The 16,024-nt window shown below is 63.1% G+C and overlaps 4 protein-coding genes across 4 annotated transcripts; 2 read left to right on the top strand and 2 right to left on the bottom strand.

Moving 5' to 3' along the window:
• Positions 1–671: 671 nt before the first annotated feature.
• On the top strand, positions 672–5,717 carry CHLRE_17g714950v5 (uncharacterized protein). Its single transcript, XM_001700343.2, has 4 exons — positions 672–1,036; positions 1,336–1,470; positions 1,870–2,021; positions 2,263–5,717. The coding sequence occupies exons 2-4, from the start codon at positions 1,468–1,470 to the stop codon at positions 4,934–4,936; spliced, it is 2,829 nt and encodes a 942-aa protein (XP_001700395.2). The 5' UTR covers positions 672–1,036; positions 1,336–1,467; the 3' UTR covers positions 4,937–5,717.
• Positions 5,718–5,719: 2 nt separating this feature from the next.
• On the bottom strand, positions 5,720–10,321 carry CHLRE_17g714900v5 (uncharacterized protein). The gene is made up of 7 exons (XM_001700395.2): positions 10,053–10,321; positions 9,835–9,898; positions 9,575–9,628; positions 9,217–9,338; positions 8,735–8,820; positions 7,539–8,409; positions 5,720–6,449 (listed from the first exon to the last, which is right to left on the bottom strand). Exons 1-6 carry the CDS (start codon positions 10,154–10,156, stop codon positions 8,273–8,275), a joined length of 567 nt encoding a protein of 188 aa, XP_001700447.2. The 5' UTR covers positions 10,157–10,321; the 3' UTR covers positions 5,720–6,449; positions 7,539–8,272.
• A 142-nt stretch (positions 10,322–10,463) lies between these two features.
• On the bottom strand, positions 10,464–13,081 carry CHLRE_17g714800v5 (uncharacterized protein). The gene is made up of 4 exons (XM_043072140.1): positions 12,771–13,081; positions 12,232–12,561; positions 11,920–12,050; positions 10,464–11,665 (listed from the first exon to the last, which is right to left on the bottom strand). Exons 1-4 carry the CDS (start codon positions 12,838–12,840, stop codon positions 10,928–10,930), a joined length of 1,269 nt encoding a protein of 422 aa, XP_042914599.1. The 5' UTR covers positions 12,841–13,081; the 3' UTR covers positions 10,464–10,927.
• A 1,089-nt stretch (positions 13,082–14,170) lies between these two features.
• Positions 14,171–15,892, top strand: CHLRE_17g714750v5 (uncharacterized protein). Its single transcript, XM_043072139.1, has 3 exons — positions 14,171–14,296; positions 14,416–14,638; positions 14,816–15,892. The coding sequence occupies exons 1-3, from the start codon at positions 14,239–14,241 to the stop codon at positions 15,300–15,302; spliced, it is 768 nt and encodes a 255-aa protein (XP_042914598.1). The 5' UTR covers positions 14,171–14,238; the 3' UTR covers positions 15,303–15,892.
• Positions 15,893–16,024: the final 132 nt, after the last annotated feature.

Below are 16,024 nucleotides of genomic sequence, written 5' to 3'. Positions count from 1 at the left end.
GGATGAACGAGCACAGAGTAACCAACGGTGCAATGGGAGCGCGAAAGTCCCTTCCCGCTAGGTGGTTCTCGTAGTAAGGGGGTAGTTAGGGGAAATGAGTGGGCAGCAATGGTTGGACAATGTAAGGTCATGTCGCGGTTAGAGCGGGGCAACAGCCTTTGAACATCCAGCTTGCTGAGAGGTGTGCAGATTGCATTGGTTACAGCGCAGTACCAGAGTAACCCCCTTTGCCCCCTACACCTGCCCCCTGACTCCTGAGTGCGATGGGACAGCGTATTCCCAGACCCCAATAGTCAATTTGCAGCGTCAACGCAAGATGGCGCGGCTGGTATAAAGACTGTGGCTCCTGAGCGCACAAACCTGCTACCCTCCACGGCCACCGTTCATCCCCCCCCGAAACGCTCTTCCACCCCAGCAGTGTAGCTGTGCCACTAGCCTTACACCTTGCTTTGGGCCCTGCAGCACACCCCAGCGTTAGCCAAGGCTGACTGCGACGGACTGCGGCCCAAAACGTCAGCCCGTGGTACGCCTAGTCACCGCACGCTGCTCCTAATGCCACCTTATGAACACCTCTCAGAAAGCTGGATGTTCAAAAGCGGTTGCGCGGCCCAAATTTCGCGGCTCACATAGCGTCACACATTGCGCTTTACCCGATGCCAGTAGTGGAACTGGAAAGGTGGACCGGGCAGCCGCTAAGCAACTCGCTCACTTCTAGCGCTCGTTTAAGCGAACGTGAACGCTCCAGGTAAGCTCGGTTTCGCTGTGCACTCAGTTGTGAAAGACCGCCGTTTATTGCAATGGCGGGCGAATCGTACGGGCGGCCTGCTTGCTCGCTCTAGTGAGCTTGGCTTGGCTTAACTTAGCTGAACCAGCACACAACAGAGACACGAGCACAGGGATATACACCGTGTCCCTTCCTGCTCTGTCCTTTAGTAGAACGCGCTTCCTAGGTCGCCATTCTCTATTTTCGCGCACAGTTCGCCCAGTCCAAGATAGCCTTCGTCCGAAAAGCCCCTGCTCTGTCACCATTGAGCAGGTGCGCAGTGCTAGCGGTAGACTCGGACGCACTTGGACCCAGTGAAAGCGAACGCCCGTCGGGGACGCGCGCAGCTGCGAGGCATAGCAACTGGCTATGCGGTGTCGAGCTTACAAGATGATGCTATTGGGGGTTTCTGGGCGGGGGCAGCGCACGTCTAGGGGCTGGCAACGCGGCGCGGTTGCTCGCGTGCATCGCTCCTTCTTCCTCCCGGCTGCGAGCCCGACTTTGCATGCTTCTCATACGCTCTTAATTTGTGGTTTGTTGACGATTTGCGTATGCTCCGTGTAACAACGCAGGTGCCGGAAGGAGGTCTATTGACGAATTAGGGCGAGCACATCCAACTTCGCGACCTCGGGGTGGGAAGTGGCGGTGGAGGGATGCTGGAAGCCAGCAGCGTCCCAGCGGAGAGCCCGCAGGGTTCTGACGCCATGGTGGGTCGCGTCAGATGCCCCCGAATCCTGCAGCGCGAGTGAAGGCAGCTGGTTATTGCAGCGTTATTATAGGTGTTGGTTTATCTGTTGGCTCTTCTAAAGGGGCCCGGCTGGGTCGGAGCCACGCACTCGGGTTTGGGAGCGCTGACGGTTACCCACACGGACTGCTCCGCCTCCTTACCGCGGGCACGTCCCATTCCCCTGAGCTTCTTCACGTCCTCTTACTGATTACCAGCTCCCATGCGAGCACGTGCCTAGCATGGGGCGGCGAAATTTGCTTCACCTGTTGCCAACTGGGGTATCTACCTCTGTATCGGGCCCTGGCGCCATCACCACCCGGCATCCAGAAGTCCTGCTACAGCCGCTCACTGCTTTCCCCCTGGTGCCGTTGTGTCGCAGGAGACTGATGACATGTGCTGGATTTGCCTTGATGACACCAAGGACCGTGACGTACTAGTCAGCCCCTGCCGTTGCCCGCGCAAGGTGCACCCGCGCTGCCTGGCGCGGTGGCAGCTGCAGCAGGCCGGCAGGCTGGAGGAGACCAATTGCAGGTGCGCGAATTTAGAATCGCCGGTGCTGTGGTTTCAGATGTCGGCATGTATGAGGAGCTTGCTTCTTTGGACATTGTGCCTTGGATGATAATGGCGCTCGCGCCTGTGGCCCAGCCTCATCATCGCAGCCTCCGCACCGCCCTCTCCTTACCCATATCTTTCGGCCCCGTTCCCGTGCATCTCCTCCTGATACCCGCATCCTCCCCCTTCTCCCCGAACTCCCCAAAACCCCCACGCACAGGTTTTGCCAGCACAACCTGGCGGACTGGAAGGCCAGCCTGACGCCCGAGAACCTCAAGCCCGACGTGCAGCGCGTGCAGCCCATCATGGTGGTCTACTTCGAGGGCCAGATCCACCGCATCCCCGTCAAGCAGGGGCCGGGCGGCCTCAAGGAGTTCACGCAGCGCATTCGCGACCTGTTCCGGCTGCCCGAGGACGTTGACATCTCGCTGACGTTTGGCTGCAAGGAGCCGCTGAGCGGCCAGCACCTCAAGCTGGAGGGCATCGGCGCCTTCGACGCCGCCGTGCACTGTGCGTCGGTAGCCGCCGCGGAGCGGCAGCAGAAGCTCAAGAGCGGCGGCGGCGCCGCCACAGAGGGCGGCGCTGGCGACGATGCCGGTGATGAGGGCGAGGGCGAGGATAGCGGCGGCGCCGCTGAGCCGATGCAGCTGCCCACGTCGCCGATGGGCGATGGCGGCGCCGCGGCGGCGGCGCTGCCGGCGGGCGCACCCGCCGGCGGCACCGGCCTGTCGATGCACCCGTCGATGATGCCGCCGCACCACGGCCACGGCTACGGCCACTACCACCCGCACCCGCACCAGCCCCTGCACTACCATTACGGCCAGCCTGGCGCCGGCGCTGCCGCTGGCGAGGCCGGCGCCGCCGCCGGCGGCCTTCTGTCCGCCTCGGCCCCTGCCTCCGCACAGACCTCGGGCGGGGGCAGCTCGGATGCGGTTGCGCCGCCCATGGACGCGCCGCTTCTGCACCCCGCCGCCTCGGCGCCAGCGCTTTCGTTCTTCAACGACCAACAGGCGCACCAGCATGCCTACGGCCACCACCAGCCCGCCTACTCGAGCCACTACCACCTACCGCACCAACAGCAATACCAGCCAGCGCAGCAGCAACAGCAACAGCAGGGCCGCTCGTCGCAGCCGATGCTAACAGGCAGCAGCGACAACACCTACCCACGCTGGAGCAGCCTGAGCGCGGACCGCGTCACCAACGCGCTGGGCGGCAGCGCCCGCACAAGCAGCGGCGGCGGAGCCGGCGCCGGCGCCGTAGCCAGCGGCGGCAGCGGCACCGCTGTGGCTTCGCCCATGCTGCCGCCGCCGCCGGCGCTGCACAGCCTCGCAGAGTTCCCGCCCCTGGCGCCCGTGCACGCTCCGCCGCCGATGCGCGGCGGCGCCGCGGCGTCAATGGCGGGCCGTCAGCCCAGCATGGGCAGCGCGGCCATGGCCGCGGCGGCAGCAGCCGCAGCGGCCGCGAGCAGCAACAACAACAGCGCCACAAGCCTGGCGCCGTCACCGTTCCAAGCGGCGGCAGCAGCAGGCGTGGGCAGCCGCTATTCCGACATTGCCCTGCGCAGCGAGGCCGCCGCCGCATCGCCAGCGGGTGCGGCCGGCATGCCAACGCCCGTGCTTCGACAGACTCATACGTGCCCGGCTGAGGAGCAGCACCACCACCACCAGCAGCTGATGGGGGCGGGGGCGGTGCCGCTCGCAGACTCGATCTCTGAGCCCGCGCCGCCCTGTGGCAGCGGTGTCGGCGGCACCGGCTTCCAGCCCGTTGCGCCAGTGACGCCGGGTGGCCTGGGCGCCTCGGCCGCGCCCGCCTACCGCGTGCCCGCGCCCGGCCCCGCCTCGTCCTTCTCGCCGTCAGCGTTGCCGCCGCTGCCGCGCCCTGCGGCGGGCTTGGGCGGCTGCGTGCCGCCGCTGACGCCCCGGGACCACTACGACCCTTGCGGCGCCGCCGCCGCGCCGTCGCTGCCGTACCACCAGCAGCACGAGCGCTACCCGCCGCCCGGCCTCACCGACCTGTGCGCGGCCTCGCCCCCGGCCGCCACCGGCCCGGCAACGCCCGCGCGGCCCGTGGTGCGCCGCGCGCCCACGGCGCCCACACAGCTGCAGCGCCCGCCGCTGCCGCCGCCTGTGCACTCGACGTCGTCGGGTACGCCCGGCAGCCCTTCGCCCTCGAGCCCCACCAGCAGCGCCGGCCGCCACCACCCCTACCAAGCCACCTCGCCGGCAGCGGCGCACGCGCACATGCACGGCCACCCGCACCCGCTATCGCCCACTCGCCCCGCCTTCCGCTTGGCCTCGGCCTCTGGCACGGACCTGATGTCGCGGCTGCAGGAGGGCGTGGGGCCGCTGGCAGCCGGCATGCGCCTCGCGCACGCCACGTCCTCCCTCAGCGGCCCTGCCGCCGCCGGCAGCGCCCTGGCCTCGCCCTCCACCGCCTCGGCATCGGCCTCGGAAGACGCCACCGACGGCGTCACCAACCGCCGCCTGCGCCGCACCAGCTCCTCTAGCCCGCGCTGCGAGTACGCCTGCGAGCCCGCCCTGGGCTCGGCGCTGCCGTCGCCCAGCAGCGGCGGCCCTGGTGGCGAGGACTCGGCGGTGCTGGGCTCGTTGACGGGCCGCCTCAAGTTCTCGCTGCGTGCCTTTTCGCGCAAGGTGGCGCGCAGCTTGAACTTCCAGCGCGGCAGCAGCAGCGGAAGCGGCGGCGCCGGCTCGTCGGCGCTGAGCAGCCCTGGCGGCAGCGCTGGCACGGGTGTTGGTGGCGGCGTGGGTGCTGTCGTCGTCGGCGGCGGTTTCATGTCGATGGCCGAGGCGACAGAGTCGCCCGCGGAGGCTCCGTCGGCGATGGCGGTGTCTGAGGACGGAGACCGCTCGGCACGGCGGTTGTTTGTGAGCTGAGCTTGGCCGAAAAAGGTGGCGCTCGAGCGTGCACACAGCTTGTATGGCTTACTGCTAGCAGAAGAGGTGTAGGGATTGATGTCAGGGTGTTAGGACAGTGCAAGAAGGAATCCACCAACTTTCCTTGCCGTGGCCTGTCAGACTGTGTTCGGGAAACTAACGCAGGGATATGCCCTAGGCTGTACCAACAGACTCATATTAAGGAGGCAGGCACGAGGCAGGTGGTCACGCCGCGCAGGCGTGTGGCGGCAGGGGTCATCCCGGGAACAGATATTCAGCTCCTTTGATTTGCGACAGTGGGAAGTTGCATGAACCACACTCGACAAGCACACACTACCATCCGAGACCACACGCACATACAGCGCCCGCACGCTCGGGGTGGTCGCACACGATGACGTTCAGATTGTTGGACACGTGCGACACGGCGGGACGTTGATTCATTGCGGAAGCAGCGCGGTGCGGATCAAGCACAGCGATTTGACACACAAGGGTGTGCTATTTAGCTGATAGAGGTTACATGTGGGACGACAGCCGTGGACTAGCCAGGGCCCCAAAAACGTACGAGACACGCACGCTCACCCGAGGAGAGATCCCCGAATGACCCCCATGCTCCTCGCCTCCGGAGAGGGGAGGAACCCCAGGCCCGGCTCACCGCAAACGCTAGCGCTGCTCACCTAAGCCGTGGGTCGGCGTCATAAGACTACCTCATGCGAGTCCCTAAGCTGACAAGCTAGGGTGAGGCCGGTGGCGAGTCCGCTGTTGGCCCTACCAAGATAACCCCTCCAACATCATCTGACGCTAGGAATGGGTGCTGGTTCGGGACAAGGTCCCAGCGGCGCGGAGGCCGACGCAGACTCACAAACGCAGCTAGCCGTGACCAGAAGTCCGCAATCACCTCCACACCGATCCTCCGCACAACAGCAACCTCCGCAGTCCGGTCTGCAGCATCACGGCAAGCGTAAAGGCGCTGTCGGCCGTATTCCAGGGCCGCCACAGCAGCCAAGCACACGATGTCCCACACCGTCTGCGATAGCCCTGGTGGCGCCTGTACTAACCACAACTGGTTCCGTGTGATGTCCACATTCGCATGCTCCTGCATCACATCACGCAGAGCCTCCGCCACCACACAGTCCCAGAAGTGATGAGCCCTAGCCCCAGCAGTCATCTGAGTCCCACACGGGCATTTCTCCACGCGTCCATCTGCGGCCCACGCCGCAAGCATCCCAAAGCCCGTGAACCCATTGACTGCCAGACGCCAGAGCGGTTCCTTGTGTCGCGGCTCCCACACCAAAGCCCACAGCCGCGCCAGGGCCGCCCGCAGCGCATGAATCGCTTCCGCTGGCGGCGCGGCGCCGCTGTAGGCCTCTTGGATGAAGGCCAAGTGACGCACGCGGAGCGCGTCGTACGCAGGCGCAAGTTGAAGCTGGGTTGCCTGCTTCACCGTAAGGGTCAGCAAGGGCACGTCAGCCGCGCCATGCCGCCACCCCAGGCTCTGCGCAAGCAGCAGCCATACCTGGGGGGCAGGAGGCGCGGAGGCCGCGCCGCCAGGCGCATGCAATGTGGCCGACGCCGCCACCCTCCACGCCGCCGGTACACGGGCCAGCAGCGCGGAGAATTGGGCAGCAGCATCCGGGCCGGACTGCAGCTCCGGCGGCACGCGCGCCATATCCGTAATGCGCAGGATGGGGCGCAGGACGGACTGCTTGTACTGTATAGTGCAGCGACGTGCGAGGCGCGGCCCGAGCGCACCAGCCGGCTTGGAAGCCACCAGCTGGCGCACCGCGGCCAGCGCCTCCCAGCACCGCACTGCCGTGCCGAGCGTGAGCAGACCCGGCAGCGCCATGAGAGCTGGGAAGTCACGTTCCAAGCCACCCGCCTGAAGCCCCGCCGCACACGGCAAGACTGGATTGCCCCAGAGCGGAAGTGCAAAGCACCAGGGCCCTGGCACCAGCACAGCCGGGCGTAGGATTGTGACCGGAGGCAGGTAGCTGAGGGCACCCAGGAGGCGCTTATTTAGCCCAGCTATCTACATATGCCCTGGAAAGTGTGACGCACCCGGTGCGTTTGCGCTACAGCGCGATTCAGCTCGAACCAACTAGCATGATCGATTATTCGCAGCTTCCTGTATACGTGATCTTCTTTCCAGGCCGCGAGAGCGAGTGCAGCGTATGAACGAAGCCGGTAACTGCGCTTTCTTGGCTTCCTCGAGAATGCGCGCAGCTATAACGTACAGTGCGATGTATTAGCGACACAGTCTGGCCTGCCAGAGCGCGCACTTGCAAGAATTTCAGAGAGTGCTCGTTCCGATCGGCTGGGATGAAAGCTTACACGATATGTGCGAGCAGCTGTATCCGTTGATATAATCGGTGAGCAAAGTCATGCACAGTTGCGATGTGCTGTGAACTTTTAGCACGCTCGGCGACCCAGCTCGGCGAACCCCCTCTTACGCTCGCTGGCGGGGGGAGGGCTCCCCCCTGCACCCCCCTCCCCTTCTGCGCGCTGCACGACACGCCTGCGGGGGGAGGGTGTCCCTCCCCCCGCTTGAGGGGGGACCCCCCCGCTAAAATGCATATCAACCAGGAGAGCCCCCCCTGATATCGACTACAACAAACGTCGATGCAGGCCACGATCAGTCGGCACTGATAGCTGGGCGCAGGGGCTAAGTTGTCCTTGTGTGTTTCTCTGGGCGCAAGGGCGGACTGCGCGGTGTGTTGGGCTCTAGCGAGAGCGTCGCTCCGAGTCTTCGCTGTTTTCTGTGGCACTGATGCAGCCACGTTGCGGAACAAAGATTTCCAGCGTTTGAGTCGGGCAGTCGAGATGGTGTCAGGATTTCTGTGCTCGAGTAGTCGCCACGCCCCAATCCCCGGGATTGCTACTGACTGCGCGGGGCTGTGCGTTACATGGGTGCCTGTGCCGTTGGCCCCACGCATGCCCCGACCGCGCACACAACATTGAGCCGAGGCTACGTCGTCGCATGGCTCCCCTTTGTAATAGAAACATGCAATCTCCCGTCAGCGCAAGAGTATTTAGGGTCAACACGGGCTTTCAGTTCCACCGGGCCACCAGGCGGGTCCGCCTTTCTTGCCAACCCCACATCAAACCGCCTCTGCAACACAGCCGACACTGCGACAGCAGGCACCGCACCTCCGCTGCCTTGGGCGCATACAGCCCTGCAATATCTCATCCTGTGCTGCCCCGCCGTGGCTGAGACTCTGAGAGACCCCGCTGCGGTGCCGACTCGGCCCAGCATGACATGCAAGGGCACACACCACACATCCCACAGTGGCACAGCCCGGAGCCCGGGACCCAGTGTCACGCAAGCCGCCACGGTCCTGTTCAGTAGTCGTAGCACTCGATAAGCTCGCAGCCAATCACCCTCCAGCCCAGCGCCTCCCGCAGCTCTCCCATGCGGGTCTTCTGAGCGCCCAGGTCCGACACTGGCTGCTGGATGGGCCAGATGTACTTGACGCTGCCTGCGTGCGCCGGAGCAGGGTGGCAGGGGCAGGAGCAGGAGCGACGGCAGCGGTCGGCTTTGAGGTAGCTGGGGCATGGCCGCATGGGCAATACGTCAACCAAGATGCTGAGCAACACGAGAAGCAGTGTTGTCATCGCGGGAACATGTTAGAAACGCGTGGACACGTGTGTAAGAGAGCGGCATCGCAGTAGGCCCTCATACTTCTGCCTTGCTCTTAATGCAGGGCTTGAAGCTGGCAAAGTGACCAACCCAGCCCCATTGGTCGACACCAGGCAGCATGCCCGCAGGGCAGGGGGGAGGGAAGCACACGCGCCCCTACGCACCCGCGAGGGAGCGGTAGGTGACGAAGGGCCCGTCCCGGTCGCCCTCCCAGTTGCGGTTGTTCACCGACTCGTCCTTGATCAGGAACCTGCACGTCATATGCCGCGAGGAGCAGCCGGGTGCGCATGGGTGCATGCCGTACGCGATACGGGAATGCCCATATCGACATAAACACTGCCCATGGCGGCCTGTGTCACGCGCCGCGCCCGCTCAGGCACCTGGACCCAGCCCCAGTGTGCCATGGCATCCGCATGCCTTCACCGACCCCCTCCTCTTTTGGGTCTCGGTCAGTTTGGGATTGGCTGTCAACGTGACTACCCAGCATCCAGCCCCAGCCCCACGCGCCCCCTCATTTTGACTTGAACTTCGGTTTTGTGCTGGTGACCCATTCCCTCACTCACTCCATAATGTTATACGCTGCAGACTACGGGATTAATCCAAGCCGTCCCTTACCCTGTCCCATCGCACCCATTCCCTCACTCACTCCATGACGTCCTTCCCGAAGAGTGACGGCGCAGTGAAGGCCCGGTACTGCCCAAACTCAAACTCCTCGCTGCGCACTAGCTCCCACTCCGGGAAGCGCGCCAGCACTGTGCGCTCCAGCACCTGCCAGCACACACGCACACAAACACACCAGCATAGGCAAGATGTCAACCCTCTCCCTGTGCGGTGGCCTAACACACATGAACGGGGCTGGGAGCGGTGTGGTGTGCAGGTGAGGCTGGGTCCCAAGGTGTTCGTCCCAGCCAAGTGCTGTGGTGACAGCGCTCCGGCCCTGCATCACACACGTCCGTATTTAAATTCGGTCAAGTGTCAAGTCCCCATTACCCCCAGTAGCTTACGTCAGCAGCCTCCTTGGCGGTCCGTGTGGGCGCCCGCCAAGCAGGCGTGTACAGCTGCGGGGGCAGCGACGCGAAGCAAAGCAGGGTGGGGCCGGTACATCGTGCACTCAACGTGCATGCAACACGCGACAAAACGTGAGTGGCGTGCAGCTCCACAGTCGAAGCTCAGCACTTTGCACGGCTGTGTGGCGGACTCCCGGCAGCAGCCTGCGCCAGGCCATTGCACACACGGTCTCCAAACCCAGCTAGATACAGCCCACCTCGTTAGTGGATGCCGTGGACACGCAGTTCGGGTTCACGTTGCCCTGGCACGCGCGAATGGTCCTGGATGGCATGAGAGCATTGGGTGCAGACACACGGTGTGCCAGTGCTGCCGGACCTCACGATGGCTGTCGACCACGTACCCCGACCAGCACACCCCCGCCTACCTGCTACTGGTCCCGGTCCCTGAACCCCAGCCGAGCTTACGAGTACTTGCCCCTGTTGAGTCACGCCAAGCATGATGGTCTTCTTGCTGTCCTCGTAAGGGTTAGAGTCCATAGCAAGCGCCGGGGGCGACATCAGCAATGCTGCGCCCGTCATCCCTGCTGCGACGCTCGCCAATCCGACTTTAATCCATGGGACTGATTTAAGCTCACTATGTAGGTGCATTTTACATGCTGGAGTCCGCGCCTGCAACATCGTGAGTAAATGTATCTTCTGTGTTCTGCTGGTTGGTAATCGCGCGTTAACGGCGATGCTGTAGCACTCGTTTCAGCAACAGGAATGCCTGTATCAAGGATCGGCCGGGCTCCATCGGATCACCACGGCGTGTCAAACCCCTGATTGGCGGCCTCGTCCCTCGAGTGATTGTGCTCCCGACCGACTACACAACGAGCTAGCGCTTCGTTACTCATGGTTATTACATGCACATGTGCGCAGTCATTTGATGATTCGCGCTGACCCAAAAGTGCACACGCCCGAGAGCGCCTCACCAAGCCCGCAAGGGGTTACACGCCCAGCTGTTTTGACTCTTCGCCCTGATCCCTAACCATTCGTTGTTTGTAATCTTATACAGGCGCTCCAATTGCACCCGAGATGGTCTATTTATGCCGGCATTCGTTCCGGACCTGACGGTTCCCGCAGCGCATAGTCAATCAATCATCATGCACGTCACAGGGTCCCCGCCAGCCTCCAGCGCTAGCCCACTCCTGATTGGGGTTTCCGAGGTTTCCAAATCAGCGTTATAAATCCTGTTCGCTCATTAAACCTTGGTTGCCCGTTCACACGTTAGCGCCCATGGCATGGACCAGGCAGCAGCAGCGTCACGCCATTTCCGCAAGGCCGCTGGGGCCACTGCAGGCACTCCTGAGCTTATTGCTGGCGGCGGAGGCGGCGGCCCGCGTTCCGAGGTGGCGGCGGCCGGGGTGGCGGCGCCTTCTTGACAGGCGGTGGGCTCCAGTCCTCAAGCGGCGGCGGCTGGATCCAATCCGGCGGCGGGTTCGTGACGAAGTCAGTGGGAGGTGGGTCTGTGTGTAGATACTTGATGGGGGGCGGCGGGGAAGGAGAGCGCTGGGGAGGGGGTGGCGGGCGGCGGGGCGGAGGCGGTGGCGAGGGGGGAGGCGACCTCAGGGGTGGAGGAGGAGGTGGAGAGCGGGTAGGAGGAGGAGGAGGGGGAGAGCGTGGAGGCGGGGGCGGGGGGGACCGGGGAGGGGTAGGAGGGGGCGAGCGAGCGGGAGGGGGAGGCGGCGAAGGCGGGGGAGGGCGCGGGGGCGGGGGCGAGGGCGGTGGCGATGCCTTCGCTGGCGGGGGCGGGCGCGGCGGCGGCGGTGATGCCTTCGCCGGCGGCGGCGATGGAGGAGGCGAGCGAGTTGGGGCGGTGTCCGGAAACTGGCTGTCAACAATAGCGCCGGTCAGCACCTCCCGGAAAGCCCTGATCTTAGGCATGGTGTATGAAGAGCCGATCCAGATAATGCGGCCCTGTCCCACGTGCCACAGCCGGGCGGCGGACAGGCCGGCATCCGCGCTGCCGTCCGCGCGCCCGCTGTAGATGGGCTCTCCGGGCTGCTCGCCGGTGCAGGTCATTCCCGACAGGCCGCGGTTGGGCTTGACCTGCGCGGCGGGAAAAGGACAGCGAGAACGGTGGGCGGTACAGGCAGGGAGCGTACGTTTGCGATTGCAGGGGCGTGGGACGCGCGACTTGCGTGCCTTGCTAGGTGCTTCTGCTTTCCCACGCTGGCTTGTCCTCATACCTACGCGCTGTGCAAAGCACCTTAGATATTCGGAGTCACGTCTTTGTCCGTTTTCTCTCACACACGCACACGCATACACAACACGCCCCTCGCCCCACACTCCCACGCACGCACCATGATGGGCGTGTGTATGTTTCCCAGCGCGCCCTGGTCGCTGAGGCGCAGGTACATGGGCAGATCGCGGCCGTACAGGTAGCCCTTGCAGTGCGCCGCGCCCTCAGAGCCCAGCAGCAGGTCCAGCATGCCTGCGGGGTGGGGGTTGGGGATGGGATGGGAAACAGGCAGGGTGAGAAACAGGGTCAGGGCTTTGGTCCGGTATGCTTGCGGCAGGCTCTGTCTGGCGGGTGCTTTCCCTGCCTCCTCTGCTCAAGCATGAGTGCTTCTTTAGATGTGCCAAACATGAAGCCTCAAGACTGCGTCACTTGCCTGTGAAGCTGTTGCCGCTGGAGCCGGGGCGCGGGTTGTGGCCGGTGGACCCATCCAGCAGGATCAGAGAGCCGCCGGCCTGCACGTACTCGCGCAGCTCCAGAGGCTTCCACAGGTTGAAAGCGGCGTCCTCGGCATCCAGGTACGGCATCTTGTCATTGGCGGGAATGACATAAGCCGAGAAGGCGGACAGCTCGTGTAGGTAGGGCTGGGCCTTGGTGGTGTGTATGGACACGCCCGGCACCTCGCCCATCACTCCCATAATCAGGTCCGTTCGGAGAGAGGAAGCCACCACACGACTGCTGTTGTACAGCAGGACACGAGGTGCAGCTGCGGGCAGGACGATGGGGGAATTGAGAAATGTGCGAGATTGGCGTCTAGGCTTGCGCTAGCTAGGGCCGGCTGCAAGCGACCCAGTCACCCCTCTTTGCGGTTACTGCCTTGGCTTTCCCCGCCCGGCGCGTGCCGGTTCCACCCAGAACTTGTGGGGAAGGCAGTCCTGACAAACTCACAGCACTACGCCCTGAGTTTCGACTCACTCGCTGTTGCTGTCGCCGCGTAACAGGCTAGCCCTAAAAGGGCCAGCCACGTTAACGTCCGAGGCTCCATCGGCCGATGTCAGTAGCGCCGTTACCCAAGAACGGTCTACCTCCGGTCGTCGGTCCAAAGTTGAGTTCCTAGTGGCGACGTTCACGTCTATCCCCAACCTCCAATATTACTTCTGGAAATCGAGTCGACAGGGGTCGGAATTTGCCCACAAATCTGCCCCGACCAAACGCTACGCTGCTTCTAGGACCTGGCGATTGTGTAGCCTGGTCTTGCAGCGTGTAGCTCAAAAGTCTATAAGGTTTGGACTATTGGGTTCACGTCGTCCGCGGTTCCTCACCCGGGCTGCACTACTGGGGTCGTCCGTACGCGGTTACTGCCTTCGTGTGTGCGCCTCCTACCTTGAAATACCTGCGGTTTTGCGCGTGCTAACACAAGGTATCCTGCATGCATCGCACTTTAGGTGGGCAGCGCTCGCGCGGAAGTCTGACCGGCCGTCGATGCGTTACCATCTGGTGTGGGGGACTTCCGTCATAAGGTATCGTTCCGACTGTGTGGGGGACGGCCGTCATAGGGTATCGTTCAGACATGCACACCAGAAGCCTCACGCCAGGCTGATGGCTGCACTTGGTGGGACTCATGGTTGCGGGGAACCCAACCCGGGGCAATTGCAAGGTCGGGGGCACGGTCGGGGGTGCCCTTGCCGGGGGCGCGGCACATAGGCCGACTCAGACGCAAGCATGTAGCGTCGCAGCAGTGCCCCAACACGAGACGTCATGCATCATGCAGCGCATCTCAAGTCAGGAAGTTCTTGTGGATGCAATGTCCTAACTTTCGGAGTCCATGGTGTCCTATGTCGCCCACGTCGCGGACTCATCGGGGTCAACGCACCCATAGTAGCAGGAGAAGCAGTAGACAGGGGGGCACGAAAAACCCACCTGCACAAGGCGCTCAGCCTCACCAACTGCCTGCCACGTGCCAGGGTGTAAGGCCATCGCACGATTGCCAGTGAGAGGGCGGACAACCGGCACAAGCCTTCAGGGCCAGTCCCGTTGCAGCTGACGTGGCGAATGGTGGAAGGACTTAGAACAGAGACAGGACGTAGTCGGCAGTGGGCGCACTTATGGCGCAGGGCCGGAGTTCGGCTCGAGCTAGCACGCGATGGCACACGCAACGCAATCACGGGAGTTGGGTATAGATGGTGGCATTCTATGGCGTCTGATTAAGCCACGCAAGCCGCATAAGTGAGTAATCATCCAAGCAGCCACCAGCGGTCACCCTTTGGGGCCCGCTGGCACCGGGAAGGTGTTGTGCAAAAGTACGGCGGTGGGCAATCGGTGCACCCTGCACCCTAACTTCCCTGCCGTCGTCTGACAGGCAGACCGGCGAGGTAGCAATATGTACAGTCAAGACTCTTTGTTTGATTACTAGGGCCGCAAGTTCGGAGCAATGCGTCGAGACATGTTACTTACCGGTTTAATGCTGTTGCTCGCCGGCACGCTGAGCCTTACCTCCGCAGGTAGGTCATTGAATACACATAGTCGGCACATTCTCATAAGGACACTCATTGGCACAATCGGCGGGAACCCGTAGCTTCACCTTCGCTCATCGCCCCCACACAATTGCCCCGACTCGCAGGCCAAATAGCCTGCACCGCGCAATTCTTCGTGGCTCCCAACTATGGTGGAGAGGTCGGAGCTATCTCCCTGTCGCCCGTCATAGCCGCGTCAGCTTCCACGATTGTGCCGGACATTGCCGCGCTTCCAGGCTCTCGTCTCCAAAACTGGGGCGACCACATCCAGTCGCTGCGGATCCTGTGCATCTGCGTAGGCGGCACAGGAAGCTGCCAAGATAACTTCAGGTGAGCGGTTGGCAAAGCGTGGATGACCTGCCCGACATCACGGGTACTCACTTGGATGTGCCCTGGTTGACTCCGGGTGTGACTCTGGACTGTACTGCTCGCTCGCATGCTGCCGTGTGACCCTACAAACCACCAACGCGTCTGCCTCGACCACATCACGACCACTGCAATGTGCAGCCAGGTGAAGCTCTACATGTATGCGGATCCCTTCTGGCTGGGCACGCGCGGCGGTGCGTCGAGAGAGCTTACCTGCACCACTCTGACCGGCGGCACCTACTGCGCTTCTGGCTGGACGACCATGCCCGCGGACTGGACCGACCGTATCTCAGCCGTGGCGCTAACCTACGGCATGCCAGCCTACGTGCCGCCCCCGTGGGACGGCCCAGTGCCCAGCAGCCCCTCCCCCTCCCCCTCCCCGTCTCCTTCGCCCTCGCCCTCACCTTCAACGACGTCATCGCCTTCACCCAAGCGGCAGAACGGCGGTGGCTCAAAGAACGCGGTGGGTGACACGGCCTCTCCGCCGCCGTCGCCGCAGCCGCCGTCGCCTGCCCCACAGCCGCCGCAGCCCAAGGGGGCAGGCAAGGCTGCCAAGCCACTGAAGTCCCCGTCGCCGCCCAAGCCGCCAAAGAAGACCAAGGTTGTCACTGTGGATTTGGGTCGTTAAAGGACATAGTCCGGCAAGGGGGTGGCTTCAAGTATTAGGGATACAGCAGCCAGAGTGCCACCATACAGGCACTGGGCCTACCTGCAGTACCGTATTCGGGACGTACACTTACTTGCTAGCGCCTCCACCAACACTGCCGCATCCGCGCATCCCTGCAGCTGATGCCGAAACCCAGTCCCCGCCTATGATGTGTTGTGATGATAGTAAGGGTCTGCAACATGATTGGGCTAGCAAGTGAGCGCACACTACCGTACTGTGGTTTGTTTGGAGCTGCGGCAATTTTGTGGATACCAGAACTGGCCACCAACGTGCACGCAATTGGTGAATGCTGTGTGCGCGCGCTTTCGTTGCGTTAATTGCACACCACGCACTATGTCCGGCGATTGATTGATTCATTTAGTAGTGTTTACTAGTAAGTGGGGGAGCCGACTAGGACCGGCAAGTTCCGCCACGAAGGCATTTGAGAAGGCATTGCCGGGTGACAAGCAAGAACGGAGCTCTTTGATAATTACCACGGACGTGGACGTGGCCGGTCAGCGATGACAAGTCAAGTGGACCTCACCAATTACATCCTGTAACTATATGGATACAGATAAGTGCAAGCTGCAAAGAGGAGGAGGGGGGCGGCAGGGGGCTGGGGGGGGGGGCAGCGGGTGGGAGTGCCAAACCCGCGGCATGGCTGGGTCACATTCATGGATTTCTTCTAGCACAAGGGGCTTGAA

Source organism: Chlamydomonas reinhardtii, chromosome 17, assembly GCF_000002595.2.
Source record: "Chlamydomonas reinhardtii strain CC-503 cw92 mt+ chromosome 17, whole genome shotgun sequence".
NCBI lineage: Eukaryota > Viridiplantae > Chlorophyta > Chlorophyceae > Chlamydomonadales > Chlamydomonadaceae > Chlamydomonas > Chlamydomonas reinhardtii.
The sequence above is the reverse complement of the archived record's forward strand: the minus strand, read 5'-3'. Positions and strand labels throughout refer to the sequence as shown.